Below are 16,796 nucleotides of genomic sequence, written 5' to 3'. Positions count from 1 at the left end.
TTCGATTTGCTGGTAGTGTACTTGTTTAGGGTATCTCACTCCCTCATATTTCTATGATTTAGGTATCAAATCTCATAGAGCTCATTTGAGGGATTTTCTTAATCTCTCCACTTCAAGTGGGTTACCTTTACCTAAAAGGCTAAAATAAATTAATTCTGTACTTTCAATTTTTTTTTTTAAATTACAAACCAAACACCTAATCATCTTCCTTTGTTTCCAAAAGTTTCATTTTCCGCATATTTGTTTTGTTTTATTAAATAAACAAACAAGACCAATTTAAAAAAATTAACAAAAAAAAAGAAGTCATTTGTGCTAAAATTAGTTTGAAATCTAAAATTTATCCGTTGTAGTCCAACTTAAAAATATCACGGTGGCAATTTGTATGTTTAAAATGATTACGAATAAATTCTAAGGTGTTGTGCACTTGTAATAAAAATTTTAGATTTCCTAAGAATTGCTTGTAAATATCATTTGACTACTTGTTAGTAAAATTCTTTTTCTTCCTAAATAGTTTTTTTTTAAATTTATTTATCACGAGTAGCATGTCCAACCATGTATCAAATTATGGAGTGAAATTTTCAGATCATTCGTTAATCCATGTGAAAGTTGTTAAAAAATAAAAGCATTAAACAAATTAGCAGTCATGTTCACCCAAAAAAAGAAAAACAATTTGGCAGTCATGCTGATTGCAGACTCAAAAATAAGGTGTGATGAATTACTCTGTATACCAAAGGAGATACAGCATTGGCGACTGATAACTAATGTGCGCCACAGCGCAAACTAAATGACATTAACAGAGAGCCAAAGAGGAGACTATAGTGCTATGAGAACAAAACATTCACAGGACAGAGCACCAGATATACAATGGCGGCAGTGATGCTCGAATTATATATGACAACGAAAAGGAAGTATATGCTTGGCAAAAGGAGGAAAAACACTAAAAAAAAAAAATTAGAGGGAGCGGGGGTAAAGCCTAAAAGCCTAACTGTACTTGTACAGATCTACTAGTTACCCTATACCTGCTTACACATTAAGGGCAAAGGAATTTTCTTTAAACATCATCATACTTCAAATGTAATATAATGTTTCAATCACATAATGCTCGGTCTCCTCTTTCCTGCATCTGTCCTCAATCTCTTTACAGGGTTGGCCCATCCAATCGTTCCACCACTACTACCGCTGCCATTAACCTGTTGGACCGACTGATTGGACCACATCTGCTGCTGCCCCCCTGCTCGACTATCCCTTGGGGTTGACACTGAGCCAGGGCTCCTTATACTACTTCGTCCCATGCTTGGAGGAGAGACAGGCCCTGTGGACCCAGATCTTGTATTCACAGCCGCAGGCTTTTCCCTGTCCTTCCTCTTTTTCTTGCAAACAACCAAGTCTCCTGGGTGAGTCAGCAGGGGAGAGTCATCTTGGTCTCGACTGCTATTGCTGCCGAGCCTCGATTCTTTTACAGGCAAATTGGATCTAGTCATCCTTGAGTCTTCGTTAGCCATTATAGGTGGACCTCGCAATGACTGCCTTGGCGATGGGTTCACATCACCTCGTTCAACATCATTCATCAATCTATGCTTCCTATTACTACCTTGTGATGCAGATGTGGATCTCAAAGCAACAGAAGCTGCAGTTGATGGAGGACCAGAGAAAGACACAGTACTTTTGGCCTCCTGGAAATCAACATCTGGGAAAGAACCCTTCAATATGTCGAAAAATAAATCATGAACTTTCCTTGCTTCACATCTCACCTGCCCATACAAACAATAGGCAGTGTTAAAATCTGTGAAGAATTTAATTAAATTAGGACATAGGCAGCTAAATATCTTGTTCTAAATACTATCTACTAGGAAACATGCACTGGCTCAAAAGTTTTCCTTATTTTGAGAGTGGCATGTGGATAAAAGCTTGACCCTTTATCTCCAATACTAGGAAACATGCAGAGCTCAAAATAAGAGGATTAAACCCACACATTTCTTTCGAACAGAATCCTAGAGCATCCTGATAAATGATAATCCTGTTTTATCGACGATGAGGACAAGCTCACTCTTCAATTACCACTACAAAATACACATAATTTAACTCCGTCCTACCAACTAGCTATCTAAAAAGTCGAACACAACTCTTCAATGAGGAAGATAATTCTTTTGATATACTTTGAAACAAACAAACAACAGTCTACATCTCACATAAACAAATGATGTAGCCATTGCTCTGTATTATCTGTATATAAAGGTCAACTTGCTACACATGCTGAAAGCAACTAGAAAACTATGAGATCAGCATGCAAAATGCCATCTTTCCCCCTTTTTTCTTCAGAGAGGGAGTAATAGGAGGGTGAACTAAATTTATTTTACAGAGACTAAAAAGTCTCTTGTAATGCAAAATTTTAAAATACAACTGTTCTGCAAATTGAACTTCAGAGTTTTTTAGGAAATTGTTCTTCATACAAGGAGACAAGTGACAAGTTAATGTAACAAGCCCATAACAAGAATATTTTTTATGATTAAACAAAGGGGCAACAGAGCAATTGTTGACCCAGAGGACAGAATGCTCTACTGCTCTTGAAGCTCGTTCCCTGGGTAAGCTAATGTCATTTGTACCAATTCTTCATACATGCTAAATATTTGTCAACAACAAAATAAAAATCAACAGATATAATGAATTGGAACTGCACCAGAGTTCCTTCATGCAATAAGAGATGGAATGATGGATAGAAATTTAGATACATGGATGCATTCATATTAGCTTACTAACATTAGAGCTCAGCCAAAGACAGTTCAGTAGGAGAGGATTACTTACAAACAAGAATTAACCTTACAAACAAGGATTTATCAGACTTTTTACAGCCCTTTATAGTCCAATTTCTATAAACGGGTAATATTCTTTGATATCCACAATGATAATTATTAGTCAAGCGCACAAACAACGCTAGACAGAAAATCCTAGGGGAGCATTACAGAGCACAGCAATTGTATAGCTAAATCACTTTAGTTATTGTAATTAAACATATATACAGCTTATTTGTGTCGTAAAGATTAAACATCTGAAGTGCATGATTAATATTGATAACAATTAACAAACAAGGAAGACATACCTCATGTGAAAAACCATAATACTGCACTGCACTTTTCAACATCAATTGCACATCATTAACAACTTCCATCACTCCACTATACTGTAGTCTGTCAATTCGATGGTCTATTTTACGTAAATCCAATAGTTTGTTTCCTGGTCCATTTGTATAGCCCGAACTTTCAGTTTTCTTCCACAAATCTATCAGGAGAGGTACAACATGGCCTTCCTTGTCTATCCTCCTCTGGACCCTGCCGATCACATTCTTGCACTACAGATGGACAAAAGATTGAATCATGCTTTTGCACAAACTTCAAAAAATCAATCTTAACCACCAAAATAAAAAAAATAAAAAAAATATCACCAAAAACCTACTTCCAGGTATCTAAATCAATATATTCTTAGAAGAGGTAATGCAATTGTCAATTACAATACTATGGTCCTCTCATATTACAAGTTCAGAGCAGATTATGGGCATGACCCAGTGTCAAGGATAAACAATTCTGAAATATATATGACAAATCAAGTATAATGAATGATCTAGACAACAGCTGTGCTTCAGATGACCGTGTGACAAACAAAAAAAAAAACTTGGAGAAAAACGTTCAGTTTAAGATTGAGACATGGAACCAAAAAAAAAACACAATCTTAAAGCCCCTAGACCTAGAGAGCATACCAACAACTACTGCATGATTAAAAATTTTAAAATTAATAACCAACTCTGGTTACTTATACGGAGTAATAAAGATAAGTCACCTAAATACACTTGTACTATAGAAAAATATCACACAAAGCCTTCACATGCCTGCTAGGAATTTAATAAGGACAAGCAATTTAAAGTACATAAAATTTAGCATGTTTAAATATATTGTTTGGCTGTCTGCTATATAATTTTGCAATAATATGGGGAGGGAAGAGGGTGGGGTGGGAGAGAGGGGGGGGGGGGGGGGGGGGGGGGGACTAAGTGAAAACAGTCGAATTCAAATTTATCTAAGCACGTTTATCTTTAAAGTGGACCAATTAAAAAGTACCCTTCTCTGAATGATGTCGGACATCTTAGCACCAAAGCTTGAATTTCCGGATGTGTTCACATCTTTGTTACCATCAAAACTGTCCTTGGAATTCTCGAATGCTTCTTCAGTTGGATTAGACAAGCTATTTAATCTACCAGATTTAGTAGAGGCATGCAGCTTTGATGTACTTCCGGTTCTCCTTGAAGGTAAGCTCCTACGAGTTTTTGAAGACATGTCACACTGATCTTGCTTCAAAGCAGAAGCATCTCCAAACATTTTGGACTCTGGATCAATCCTCAATTGACTTCCAAACTTTTGATCTGGTAAACATTGAGATTGTGATGGATCTCCATGTTGAAGAGACATCTTTTCACTGTACCTCTCTTCTGGTCTATCAATAGTATGCCTTGGCCGAAGTCTTATGCTACGCTTTCTTTTGATTTTGGGCTGAACCACCTGTTCATCTTCTCCTTCTTCACGCTCATGATTCCAGCTACCTGACTGCTGTATATCCAAATGTGAATCTCCGGAAACAACAATCTCCCCCTCCTCGAGCTCATCAAGCTGAACGTAATAAAAGATGAATTGGTATATATATATGTTTTATATATAAATTTTTTTTTTCTTTAAAAAAAAAAAGAGCAACATAAATGATTGTAGGAACAGGAGGAAAATATACCAGTTTTTTGGAGCCAGAACTAGGCCTGGCATCTATAGCTGATAGAGTTGCGAATTTCTGAGAAGATACAGAGGGTGAGACTGCCCGTGTCATCCTACGACTGTCAGATGATGATCCAGGGGATCCAGGTTCATCTACCATATGGCCAGCTCTGGTACTTTCACTAGCTCGAGGATAATCAAACCCATCATTAACAGGAACGTCCTCCTCTGACTGGTCTTTATTGTCTGCAGTAGCAGCATCCTCCTCATCTTCATATTCTCCAACTTCACCATCCTCTTCAGGAGCAGAATATTCATTTCTGTCTTCAGAACTAGCGTCAGAGGAGTCTCCGATGTCATCATCCAACTCAGTGTACACAGGAACTTTCTTCCCCTTATATCGCCCCCTTCTTTTATCAGTTTCACCTGGTTCCACTCCCGCATTGCCGCTAAATATGTCCTTTGATGGCTTCTTGGACAAAGCTGAAATGGCTGAATTAACTTCCTTGGTACTGGCACGAAGCCACTCAGGTACCTGATCATACCTCGTCATCTCCTCAATCCAATCAAGTTCTTCATCCATCTGATCAAAGAGCTCAACTTCTTCTTCACTCCTTGCAATCAATCGGTTTACCTCTTGCAGAGAGGGAACGTCATGAACAGTCTCTTGATACCTCTCTTCATCATGCAATAGCGTTTCTAATGTCATTCGTCTCTCCTCGTGAGTTGTTCTTTGATCAAAACGTCCAGCATTGATTACTTCATCAGCCATGTCAATCTTATATTGTTGAATATTATTTCTTATTAGGCTCTCAATCGAACCCACATATCGATCCTTTCCCACAAGATCATCTTCTAAGTCTACCATCCCTCCAGTTCTGAACTCATCCTCCTTTATATGGCTAGGTATTTTATCAACAACTGCTTCCATGTAGATGACTTTGACTTCCCTTTTTTGTCCAATGCGATGAGCTCTGGCAACTGCCTGTTCCTCGTTTTTGGGGTTCGGATCAGGATCATAAATAATGACTGTATCAGCAGTTTGTAAATTTAAACCTCGTCCAGCAGCACGAATACTCAGCAAAAAGATAAAGCACTCAGTCTGCGGATCATTAAAGTCCACGATTGCAGATTCCCGGTCTTCCAAGCTAGTAGTTCCATCAATTCGCCTATACAAGAGTCGCCTCCACTGTAAATATTCCTCCAAGATGTCAAGAAGCTTGGTCATGGTACTAAAAAGAAGCACCCGGTGTCCAGTTCTGTGAAGTTTAATAAGAATTCTGTCCAAGATCCATAATTTCCCACATGACTTCACAAGAAAATCTTTTGAAAAGTCATTAAAAAATGGGTAGCTAAGCAATGGATGATTACAAAGTTTCCGGAGCTCCATACACCTATTATTTAAAGTTCTGTAAGCTCTAGCCTGGTAATACGGACTTTTTTGGACCTTAAGCTTCTCATCCTCAGGATCCACACGAAGAGTCCCGGTAGTTTTAACCCAATCATATATAGAACTCTGGATAGCAGACATCTTACATTTTAAAACAAATGACACCTGCAACCAAGTTGGATGTCAGAAAGACAAGAGAAGGAAATTAGATTTATAATCAAAGAAGTAGATAGATACATACCTTAGCAGGAAGGGAGCCTTCTACATCTTCAACACGGCGTCTGAGCATAAATGGCTCCAAAATCTGGTGAAGTCGATGGATAATGATGACCTTCTTTTCTGTCTCAAGCCAATCATCCTCAGCATTATGGGTAGGACCTTCTTTTTGGAATGGTTGAGAAAACCAGTCATGGAATGCTTTGCGATTGTCAAATACTTCAGGTAGAAGTAAATTTAATAGAGACCACAGTTCCTTCAAATCATTCTACAAGATCAACAAATCCATCATGAGAGAAAAAACACACATACAAAACACCTGTCACTAATATCGTCCCAACTATTTTATGTTCTGCAGCAGGTGCTTTCTATCTCTAATTTTAGATACATCCTAAAAATTCCAATCCAAGATGTATTGCAAACACACTTCAAATGAGCAGACACCCATATGCAAACTAAAAGAAGCCAGACAACTACTAGATTGCAGGAGTCTGAAGAGGCCCAGCTCAGTCATTGAAAACCCCAACCAATCAACAAAAAGAACATTGAGCATGTGAATATTAGCAAAATATTATTACGCTGATCTTAGTATCACTAAGACACCAACACAGAGTCACGGACAATAAATATCACAACTCAAGCATTTGAGCAGCACAAATGATAGAATACAAGATCCAGTAATAATTTCTAACAAACCTGCAAAGGAGTCCCTGTCAAAAGAAGACGCCTCTGGCAACGATATCTGTCTAAGTCACGTGCTAGAACTGATTCTCGGTCCTTCATTCTCTGTGCTTCATCTATCACGATATACTTCCAATCAATTTTAGAGAGCTTTGAACGATCATACATAATGAACTCATAGGTTGTGACAAGAACATTAAATTTCATGGCACAAACTTCCTGGGAAATAAAGAAAGAGGATGTTAAGCCACTGAGCGTTTATCACATTGGTACATCCATCGGAAAACCAAAGAAAACAACCCTTACTTGAGAAAATAATTTGGCTCTTTGGTCCTTCGCACCAACATAGTATATGCAGGATACAGACGGCAGCCAGGTATGCAACTCACTCTGTTGAAAAAATAAATGCAGTTAGCAAAGGCCAAGAAACATGTGGAGTACATGGATTACTTAGCTGACTAGGGAACTGTAGCCACAGACCTTCCAATTCACCAAAACAGCATTCGGAACTATGATTAGATGGGGTCCATAATTCCCTTTGAATTCCATCAAGTAAGCAATCAATGCCATCACCTGAAAAATAGAATACGCATATATATTCAAAAAAAAAAAAGTGTTTCTCTAAAGTTTCAACACTGTCAAATATACTATGGGTTGTTTGGTTCATCAAAGAAAATAAATCAGCAAAGGAGATGAATGGAAATATATCAAGAAACGCATTTTAATTACTTTAGTTAATATTAAAAAAAACAAAAATTAAGTAAATAAATAGAAACAGACTATCATACGTCTACACAAAGTTTGAGTCCCAAAACTAAACCAAAAAATAGCACACTTCTTTGTCTTAGTTTTCCACCATCTCTTCCTTCTCTGGAGGGTGTATACTGTGGTGGTAGGACAAATTGTTGGGAGGGGTTTTTCAGGGTAAAAGGGATGGATATGACTGCTTGAACGAGCCTCCGTTGCTTTTTTTCAGTTGAGAAATGGGTTAGTTTCAGAAGATTTCATATGCACTGGGGCAAAGGGCAGCGATTTTAGGTGACTAATGAAGGTATGGACTGTTGGAGGGGGGGGGGGGGAGAGCAAAGATGGTGGTGGTGGTGGTGTGGGAGGCTATGGAAGTGGGTGCTGGTGGCTTTGAGCTGCAGCTGGTGGTGGAAAAGATCAAATTGCTAGAAAGGAAGTTAGGGAGACTGAGATAGAAGTTGGGGGGACAAAAAAGACAGCATTTGGGGTGACCCCATTCATTTGAAGTAGAGGAAAGAAATATATAAAAAGAAAGCACTACCACATGAAAAGAATGGGAGTTTCCTTTCCCTTTTGCTAAAACCACTTCTTACATATCTTCAATTTTGCTCACTCCAATCGAAAAATGTTTCGCATTCCAATTAAAAAATGTTCAAAAAAATTGCAGCAGCCATACATGGAACAATTTCTATTGGTGAAGGGGATGAGAAAGGGTGCAAGTTACCTGTACAGTTTTTCCAAGACCCATTTCATCTGCCAAAATTCCATTCAACTTGTTGTTATACAAAGAAAGCATCCACTGTAGACCAACCTACCAATTGTGACCAAAGGGTAAGAAGACCATGAATATACACTAAAAATGAATTTCACTAATCAAAGGAATGCAACTTACTAGCTGATAATCTCGCAGAGTCCCAGCTCTCAGCATGGAAGGCTGTCTCACAACCCTCTCATTTATAGCATGAGCAAGACTGTAATACCTGTTGGCAGTTTTATGTTAAATAATTTCTAGAAGGTTATTAAAGATGGTTGCTTATGATAGATACACAATTCATAAACTACAGTCATCAATATAGAAAGTAAAAGATCCAAATAATTGGACTTTTATCAAACCAGCATAGAGCCACAGATTAGTTTAGAGGAATAACCAGATAGCATGAAAGGTTTAACACAAACTGGCAGCGATATAGGCATCCAATGTAACTAATTTGACCATAAAAAGTCAACCATAACATATTTACTTATGCCAAAGAAAATGATTAGCATACTTGTTCACTGATGAACTATCCTTAGGAGCATTCATTTCGGAAAACTGATTTCGGATCATGACTTCCTCACCAGCACAAGCGGCAGCAGCTCTAACTTCTTCTTCTGATAAGCCCTTTATCCCAAGACACCATGAGGCAAAAACATTGAAAAAAAATCAGTAAATAAACATGAAATAATAAAGGCATAAAAGATACGAAGTACAAAACGAACAAGTGAGCAGGATCAAGGAATTTCTAGGCCCATATTGGTTTTACAAACACTAGACTGCCAGCTAGAGTTCTGTCATCATACCTGAGATCGAGCAGCAGCTGCAGCAACAGCAGCAGCCTCTTGAACCTCTTGCTGACTTTTTGTGGCAGTTATTTTGCTCCCCAATTTGTGAAGATATTCTTCAGTTTGGGTCAAAAATGTCGAAAGAACATTATATCTCTCTGCAGCATCACCTGAGATGCTAGTCTGCTGCTCTAGAAGCATTTCCCGATACCTTTCCACATCATTATTCTTCAATGCCTCCATCCTTTTATTTCTATCATCATCCTTTCTCTTTGAGAACTCTCTAAGCATCCTCTCATGATATTTTGCAACACCTCGGTTGCGAGCTGTCCGGGCATCACGGATGGCCCAATGTGCCTCAAGAAGCTTCTTGCGCCATTGAAAAATAGCTTTGAGCTGCTTTTCTCTCATAGCTTTCTGTGATGCTTGAACTTGCCTTGAGAGCTCCAACCGTTGTCGCTCGCAAATACGGACAAACTTCCTATATTCCCTATCAGTCATTGCCATAATCTCCTGCTGCTCATGATCTACTTGGTCCCTTACACGTGCTTGAAGGTTCAAAAGTTTAAGCTTCTTTTCTTCAATCTGCAGTCGCACAACAAGATCTGGCCTGATCCTCTTCCTCTCTAAGTTGACTGCTAGTAACTCACCAATCTTCCTCAAGTTCTCTGCCCTTTTATTATTAATTACTTCCATACCTTCCCCAGAAAGAAGATCTTTGATATCGTACGCCAAAGACAAGTTGTTATTACCCATAACTGCAGACCCAAGAGAATCTTGCTTTCTAGTAAAACAGGGAAAATCAAATAAAGGACCATGATACTTTCTACTTGAGCCGACATCTTTTGGCTGGGACAATGAAGTTGTTTGCAGGGGTTTCTTAGCCTGTGCACTTTCACCAACAGATACTGGCACAATAGCCTTACCCCTATCCGTACCAACATCATTTCTTATAGGAGTTTTTTGTATATTGCGTTCAACATCTTGTTCAGCTTTAATAACAACAGGAGCAGCTTGCTGATCCTCCTTCTCAGGAGATAATACTGAAGAAGTCTCTCTAGTTACAGATGTTGCACCTGCCATATTAGTTGAGATTGTTGCCTTTTCATCAATCGTAGAAATCTCCTCTTTGAGGGAATTTTTTGCAACAGCAGGCGGGGGAGCTTGGGGAGCCTTCTCACCAGAGTCCGCATGCTTTGGACTTTCATCAGCATTTCTAACAGTAGACTTATCCTGATTAATAGAACCAGCAGGGACAACAGACTGCAGTGGTTGTGATTCAAGAGGAGGGGGAGAAATAGCTCGAAGCAATTCTTGGGGAAGAGTGCTTTCCCCTTTCTGAACAGAAAACAAGATGAGCAAGAAATGAGTTTCAGAAATGGACACATTTTTTATATAGGGAAAACAATTAATGAAATAGAAATGGACATATCACATCTTTAATTGTATCCTAACACGTTTAAGTGAGCACAAAACAATCGTTGACATGCAAAACAAGTATAAAACATTAATATTCAGTCCTTCAAGGAAACTTCAAAGTTTTAAAAGTTTAATGATGAAATCACTAATTTTGTTCATATACGATCAGATAGATATTGGATTTTCAGTCTGCAATTCTGTTCCAACCAACACATTCCCTACAAGTACAGCACTCAAAATTCCATTAAAAAAAAATTGACAAAATTTAAGGTCTCAAGAATTTTTGGCAATTATTTTTGTACTGGACATATATTATGGGTCATTTGTAAATCCAAAAACGACAGAGAACTTTAGTGTCATATACCAAGTAACCAGGGTTTTAATCCTACACACTTCAACATATTGCAATGATTGCCTTTGGAATGTGCAAACAAGGAGAGGGCACAAAGTATGAGAGTGAGAACTAGGAGGTAATAGCATAGCAACAAATATCAAGTTTGAAACGGGTCCAAAAGAATGTACAACGAATACTGAAAATCAAGCAGATAGTAAAAAAGGAAGTAAATAGAAAGATTTAAAACCTTCAGGCGTCTAAAGGCAAGTATTTGCGCCTTGAGAACATGAAGTTGCTGTTTAGTGAATCCAGATTGCTGCTGAGAGATCTGGGATGGCGGCTGAGCTGGGAGAGGAAGATTATTTCCTGATCCTCCATCATTAGGTGCACTTGTTGGTCTAGGTGATGGCTGGTTCAACTGTCTGGGATACTGCATTTGCAATGCTTCCTGACCATTTCCTGCATTCTTAACATTCATAGAATGTTCTGAACCTTGGTTCAAGTTCATAGAAGGGCGGGATGCCTGGACAGAAGCCATTCCATTTCCCACCATTGTTGATTGCATTGAAGGTGCCTGGTTATCTCTACTGTGTACAGAGAACTGTGCAGGCAAATTGTTAGTACTGTTACCTATACCAGCATTTGAAGCTGAACCAAATGGACCAGGTGGAACTGTTTGCCTGGCTCTAGAAGCACCTGACTGCCCAGAAACCTCACTTGAAGAGTTTGCACGGGGCGAACTTTCACTAGTAGCAGGTGGGGAAGTAACCTGCTGCCTTTGCATAGGGACAGGAGAAGGCTGTGAATTACTTTCATTTGTCTTTTGCTGAGAAATCATCCTAGACTGCATTAGTGGCATCAGCTGCGCCACCAAATTGGCATTTGCAGGTTGTGACAAATCAATATTGCGTTCCCGTGCCCATGCCTGTAACTGAGCCGCAACAGCCATTTGATTATTTCCCATGTTTTGAATCCCTGCCTGAGCCTGTGGATTTTGTACAGGCCTCATCATATTAGCAGAAGTAGGATGCCCCATAGTAGTCTGCATCATAGGGGGCTTTGGCTCATTCCTCTGATCAGAGCCCCCCTGCTGACCTTGTTCTATCTGCTTCTCGACACGACCAAAAGGCTCAGATGACTTCTTTGATGCAGCTGCCTGGGCCTGGTTAGTTGCCTGCATTGAAGCAAGCTCCTGCATTCTCATATTTGCCATACGCATGTCCTGGTCTTTTGAAGATGAAGGGCTTCCCATTCCCATATTGGCTTGCCCTTGAGGTTGCATGCCCATAACAGATTTTTGCTTTGCAGCCTGCATAGCATATTGCATATATGCTTGATGGACTGGATTTAAACCTTGTTGCTCATGAGCAGGATTCTTATTTTGACCTTCTTCACGTAAATGAGGAGATCCATGTTGCTGAGCCATATCAATGTATTTTCTTTGCTGCTGTGAAAATTGCAATGAGCTCGGAGATCCCATGAAATTAGCCCCACCCATAACACCCTGCAAACCAGCAGCTTGGAAAGCTAGGATGGCTTCATTTCCTTCAGGTTTTCGTAGCAGTTGCTGTTGTAGTGACTACAAAAGGTAATTATGCAAGGTTAGAGCTCAGAATATCCTAAAAAATTCCAAAAACATCATACAGTGTTGTCCAAATCAAAGAAAAACCAGACACCTCATACCAAATACAAAAGCAGCTCAATTTAAGAGTACACAATTACATCAAAAGCCAATATACCTAACACATCAAAATCTTTATAACAGATTGTGACTAAGTAAACACCAGAGTTATAAGGGCTGGGTATCAAACCAGGAACACAAATACAACAGACATGGGCAAGTTAATGTTCTTTTATTTGAACATGAGCAGTGGCAAGCAGAAACAATATGGGCTCTAACCAAATACAGATGAAACCAAACAATTGAACCTTTAGGTGATCCTAAAACTTTTTAGAAGAAAGAAAAACTAGATTCGTGATATACATTTCAGTGCAGCAACTCAAAAACTACAGAAGACAATCTTCCTCTCCAGAGTCATACGGATTCTAAACCAAACTTCAGAGATAAATAATAAATTATAAATCAGACAAGCGCACAAATCATAATACACATATCAATAACCATGAATGCTTGAGCAAACAATTAGCAACAATCACTGATTAAATCTTGCTCATAAAACAGTAGAAAACAAATAAATTTTCAGCTACAGAAAAAAAAAAATAAAGAATAAACACCTAAGAGAATCTGCAGTCAGAAAGAGACAACTTCAAACTACCAGTACCAGTACCAGTACTTAAGTAGCTCAAACTTCGAAGTAATAACTCTCACCCAACTGCCACTTCTAATTCTTAGTAAAGTAAGATACCCACAATTGACTAAAGAAGAGTGGTCAGGCAAGGAAAAGTATAAAGCAACACAGGAAAGCACCTGGCCAACCTTTGTTTATTTCACTTAAAACCTCGTACTGCATTAAAATTGACATTTTCAGGTCAATCCACAAACTACAAAATTAATAATTATAATATCCACTTCTACACCACATGTTATAAAACGTCAGCCCACAACAAACAACCAGCTTAACATTCAAAATACACCAAATCAACATCACTAATCACGAAATTGAGTTATATTCAAGTGATATTCTTCAAAGTCAAGCAAAAAACATCTCTTAAAAAACCAAAATTAAGCATAACCCATTTTAGAAATCTCTAATATTAACACCATAAATCACAAAATTGAGCAAAACCCATTTGAAATTTGACTAACATCACACAAAATATCAAACCCAGAAACCAAAAATCAGCTCAAAAACCTAAATTGAAAACACCCCATTTAAGGCAATTCTAATATTAGGTCGAAAATTGGCAAATCAACCCCCATTAATCTCACAAATTAAGTGAAAAATCAAAAACACCACCAATGTAGAAACAGCCCAAAATCCAGAATTACAACATAACAGGCTAAGCATTAAACCCTAACCTGTCTGTGCTGTTGCTGTTGTTGCTGCTGCTGAATTGAATCAAAATGTTGTTGTTGTTGTTGCTGCTGCTGCTGTTGTTGCTGTTGCTGCGAAGCCGCCGATGACGAAGACGATGGCGATGCGGCGGCAGACGCCGGACTCCGTCCATGCCCGCCGGCACCGGCGTGCTGGGACCCACCGCCAGATTGCATAAAATTAAACTCCTAAAACAACCCCAAAAAACAAGAAAAATCAAAAAATGGGAAAATTCCCAGAAATCCTAATCAACAAAATGACAAAACCCTCATTTCAAATTTTGCCCCCACTTGTGAAAATTCAAGTGTCAATTTCTTTAAATAAAAATACCCAATACCCCACTTTTTTTCACTCACTTTTTTTCCCCCTTTTTCAGTCTATAAATTTCAACAATAATAGGAAAATTGGAAGGTGTGATGATAATAATCAATGAGGTAAGAAATCAAAAAAAGAAAAGTATATTTTGGCGGCAAATTTGTGGGTCCAAATTCACAGATCGGAAGAAAGAAGAAGATGTGGGTTTTGGCTCAACAGTCCGAACTCGTCGGAATCTGCTGATTTGTGCTTTTTTTAATTTTTCTTTTTTATAATTTTTTTTCTTTTTCTTGATGCCTCTTTCTCTCTCTTCTTTGGATGAATTTTACTTTTTTTTCACGCGATTTTCTGGGTTTTTATCAGTCAAACCCTAACTCTTTTTTTGATTTTGCCTTTATTTTTTATTATTATTCTCTCTCTTTTTCTCTAACTATGGTTAAGGGGATAAATAAAAGAAAAAGAAAAAGGGAAAAAAGTGGTTAGAGTTTTGTGTCTCCAAGTAAAGCAATTTGTTCGATTAACTTTGGACCTTTCAAGATTTTTTATACTCTACTATACGGATTACGGAGTACTCGTATCGTGTTGGTAAATACAGAGTAATCAACTTTTAATTATTCGCATTTTTAAATTTTACTAAGTAATAATCAAATATTTAACGCGTTTTCTGTAAAGCTAATGTTAATTAGGAATTTATAAAATATAAAATTAGGCGAATTCAAGTATTAAACTATATATAATGTCTTTTTGTAGTGAATTAGAGTAAAAAAAAATAAAAATTGTTAGAGTTAGTCACATAGCTTAACCCAAAAGTTCATGACCTTATATAAATAAATTTCATATGAATCCACCTTGTTCCAAATGAAAAGAACAAAGTCTTATTCTCAAGGAAGTACTCAATCCGTGTAATTTTATTTATTTATTTTCTTATGTGTTAAATAAAAAATTAACAACTCTATTTCACTAAATGAAACATTAATTACACGATTCTTGTGTGATTTTGTCATTAATGTTGTTTTTTATATTACTACAATTGATATGATTTTTTTTTAGTCATCTCATTAATTTTCAGTTGGATGCATATAACAACACTATCTATAAAGATATATAGATATGAATTATACATAACAATATAGCATCTATATATACAATACCTTATAGACTGTATAGTGGATATTTACAAATTTAAATAAAATTGCAATTATATTGGTAAGACAGTAACTCATCTTCAATAATAAACTCACATTGCATGTAACCTTTCAAAGTAAAAATTACAAAGTTTTTTTAAAAAAAAAAAAAAAAAAAAAAAAAAAAAAAAAAACCCCACACACAAAATTTGTCACGTATAAAACACAAACTTAATTTAATTGCCACAATTTATGGCAAAATTAATATCCTTGCTCATAAACCTTTTTTTTTTAAGGAACTTTCACACATTATATTTCCTCTGTTTCTACTTAGTTAACGCGTTTGATTTAGGCACATATATTAAGGAGAGGAGAGAGAGTGAAAAAGCAAGTGGGAATGTGGGATAGCTTGTAAATGCAAGGTAAAAAATTTACCCAAAAAGGAAATGTGTCAACTAAAAAAAAACATTCTAAAAAAAAAATACGTGTCAACTAAAAAGAAACGGCGATAGTATGTCTTAAGCATAAATTAAAACATATACTAGTAAAACCCAATATAATTTAATATGCCAAGTGACCTCAAAAACAAAATTAATATGATGAACAAAAAGTAGCATGATTTTTTATTTTTTTTTCTGCTAATCTTTCAACAAAAAAGAAAAAAAATTATGATGAGGAAATAGATGAAATTATATAATCATGCATATAACAATAAAAAAATATTTTTTTAAAAAAAAGAACTTACAAACATATAAGAGGCGTAGATGATGACAAAATTGTTGATGTGACAAAAAAGTCAAGTTAGATGACACCGACAACATAAGAGAAATATATGGAGAATAATCGTTTAATCGATCGTTTATTTTACTGAAATAAAAAATGACATTTACACCATTTTATATGTGTAATAAGTATCTTGATAGAAATTAAAACCGATATCATGTAGTAAATGACTTATAAAACACTAACCACTTATTTCACATTATAAATATTTTCATTTCCTAAAAAAAATTATAAATATTTTTCAAAAAAAAAAAAAAAAAAAACTTTATTCCTTTAACATGAGAGTCTAATGTTTAATTATTTCATATTCCTTAAGACACATTTATGTAATTAACGAGTATATTTAATGCACCTCTCACAGGTTTAGCCAGCTCAGCTTCTCAGCTCATCGCTTGAGACTTTGAGAGTAGAGGGGGAAGTTAAAAAAAAAACCCCTATTCCAAAGTATTTTTATTTTATTGCATGAAAGTAATATAGCAGTAACTTTTTTTTCCAAGGGCA

General features: G+C 36.9%; 1 protein-coding gene across 1 annotated transcript; it reads right to left on the bottom strand.

The window, feature by feature from the left end:
• Window positions 1–755: 755 nt before the first annotated feature.
• On the bottom strand, window positions 756–14,959 carry LOC145639589 (chromatin remodeling ATPase BRAHMA-like). Its single transcript, XM_081690869.1, has 14 exons — window positions 14,058–14,959; window positions 11,325–12,656; window positions 9,343–10,662; window positions 9,051–9,163; window positions 8,675–8,762; window positions 8,507–8,593; window positions 7,516–7,608; window positions 7,342–7,425; window positions 7,051–7,254; window positions 6,380–6,622; window positions 4,768–6,303; window positions 4,107–4,652; window positions 3,098–3,346; window positions 756–1,751 (listed from the first exon to the last, which is right to left on the bottom strand). Exons 1-14 carry the CDS (start codon window positions 14,247–14,249, stop codon window positions 1,092–1,094), a joined length of 6,747 nt encoding a protein of 2,248 aa, XP_081546995.1. The 5' UTR covers window positions 14,250–14,959; the 3' UTR covers window positions 756–1,091.
• Window positions 14,960–16,796: the final 1,837 nt, after the last annotated feature.

Source organism: Chenopodium album, chromosome 7 (assembly GCF_948465745.1).
Source record: "Chenopodium album chromosome 7, dcCheAlbu1.1, whole genome shotgun sequence".
Taxonomy (NCBI): Eukaryota; Viridiplantae; Streptophyta; class Magnoliopsida; order Caryophyllales; family Amaranthaceae; genus Chenopodium; species Chenopodium album.
The sequence above is the reverse complement of the archived record's forward strand: the minus strand, read 5'-3'. Positions and strand labels throughout refer to the sequence as shown.

Bases quoted from the DNA above. Each gene is read 5' to 3' on its own strand.
- LOC145639589 (XM_081690869.1), bottom strand. From the start codon at position 14,249: ATGCAATCTGGCGGTGGGTCCCAGCACGCCGGTGCCGGCGGGCATGGA. The intron at 9,164-9,342 runs GTATGATGACAG...CTTGGGATAAAG, and splicing joins CAGCTGCTGCTCGATCTCAG to GGCTTATCAGAAGAAGAAGT. The intron at 6,623-7,050 runs GTTTGTTAGAAA...TTGATCTTGTAG, and splicing joins TGACAGGGACTCCTTTGCAG to AATGATTTGAAGGAACTGTG.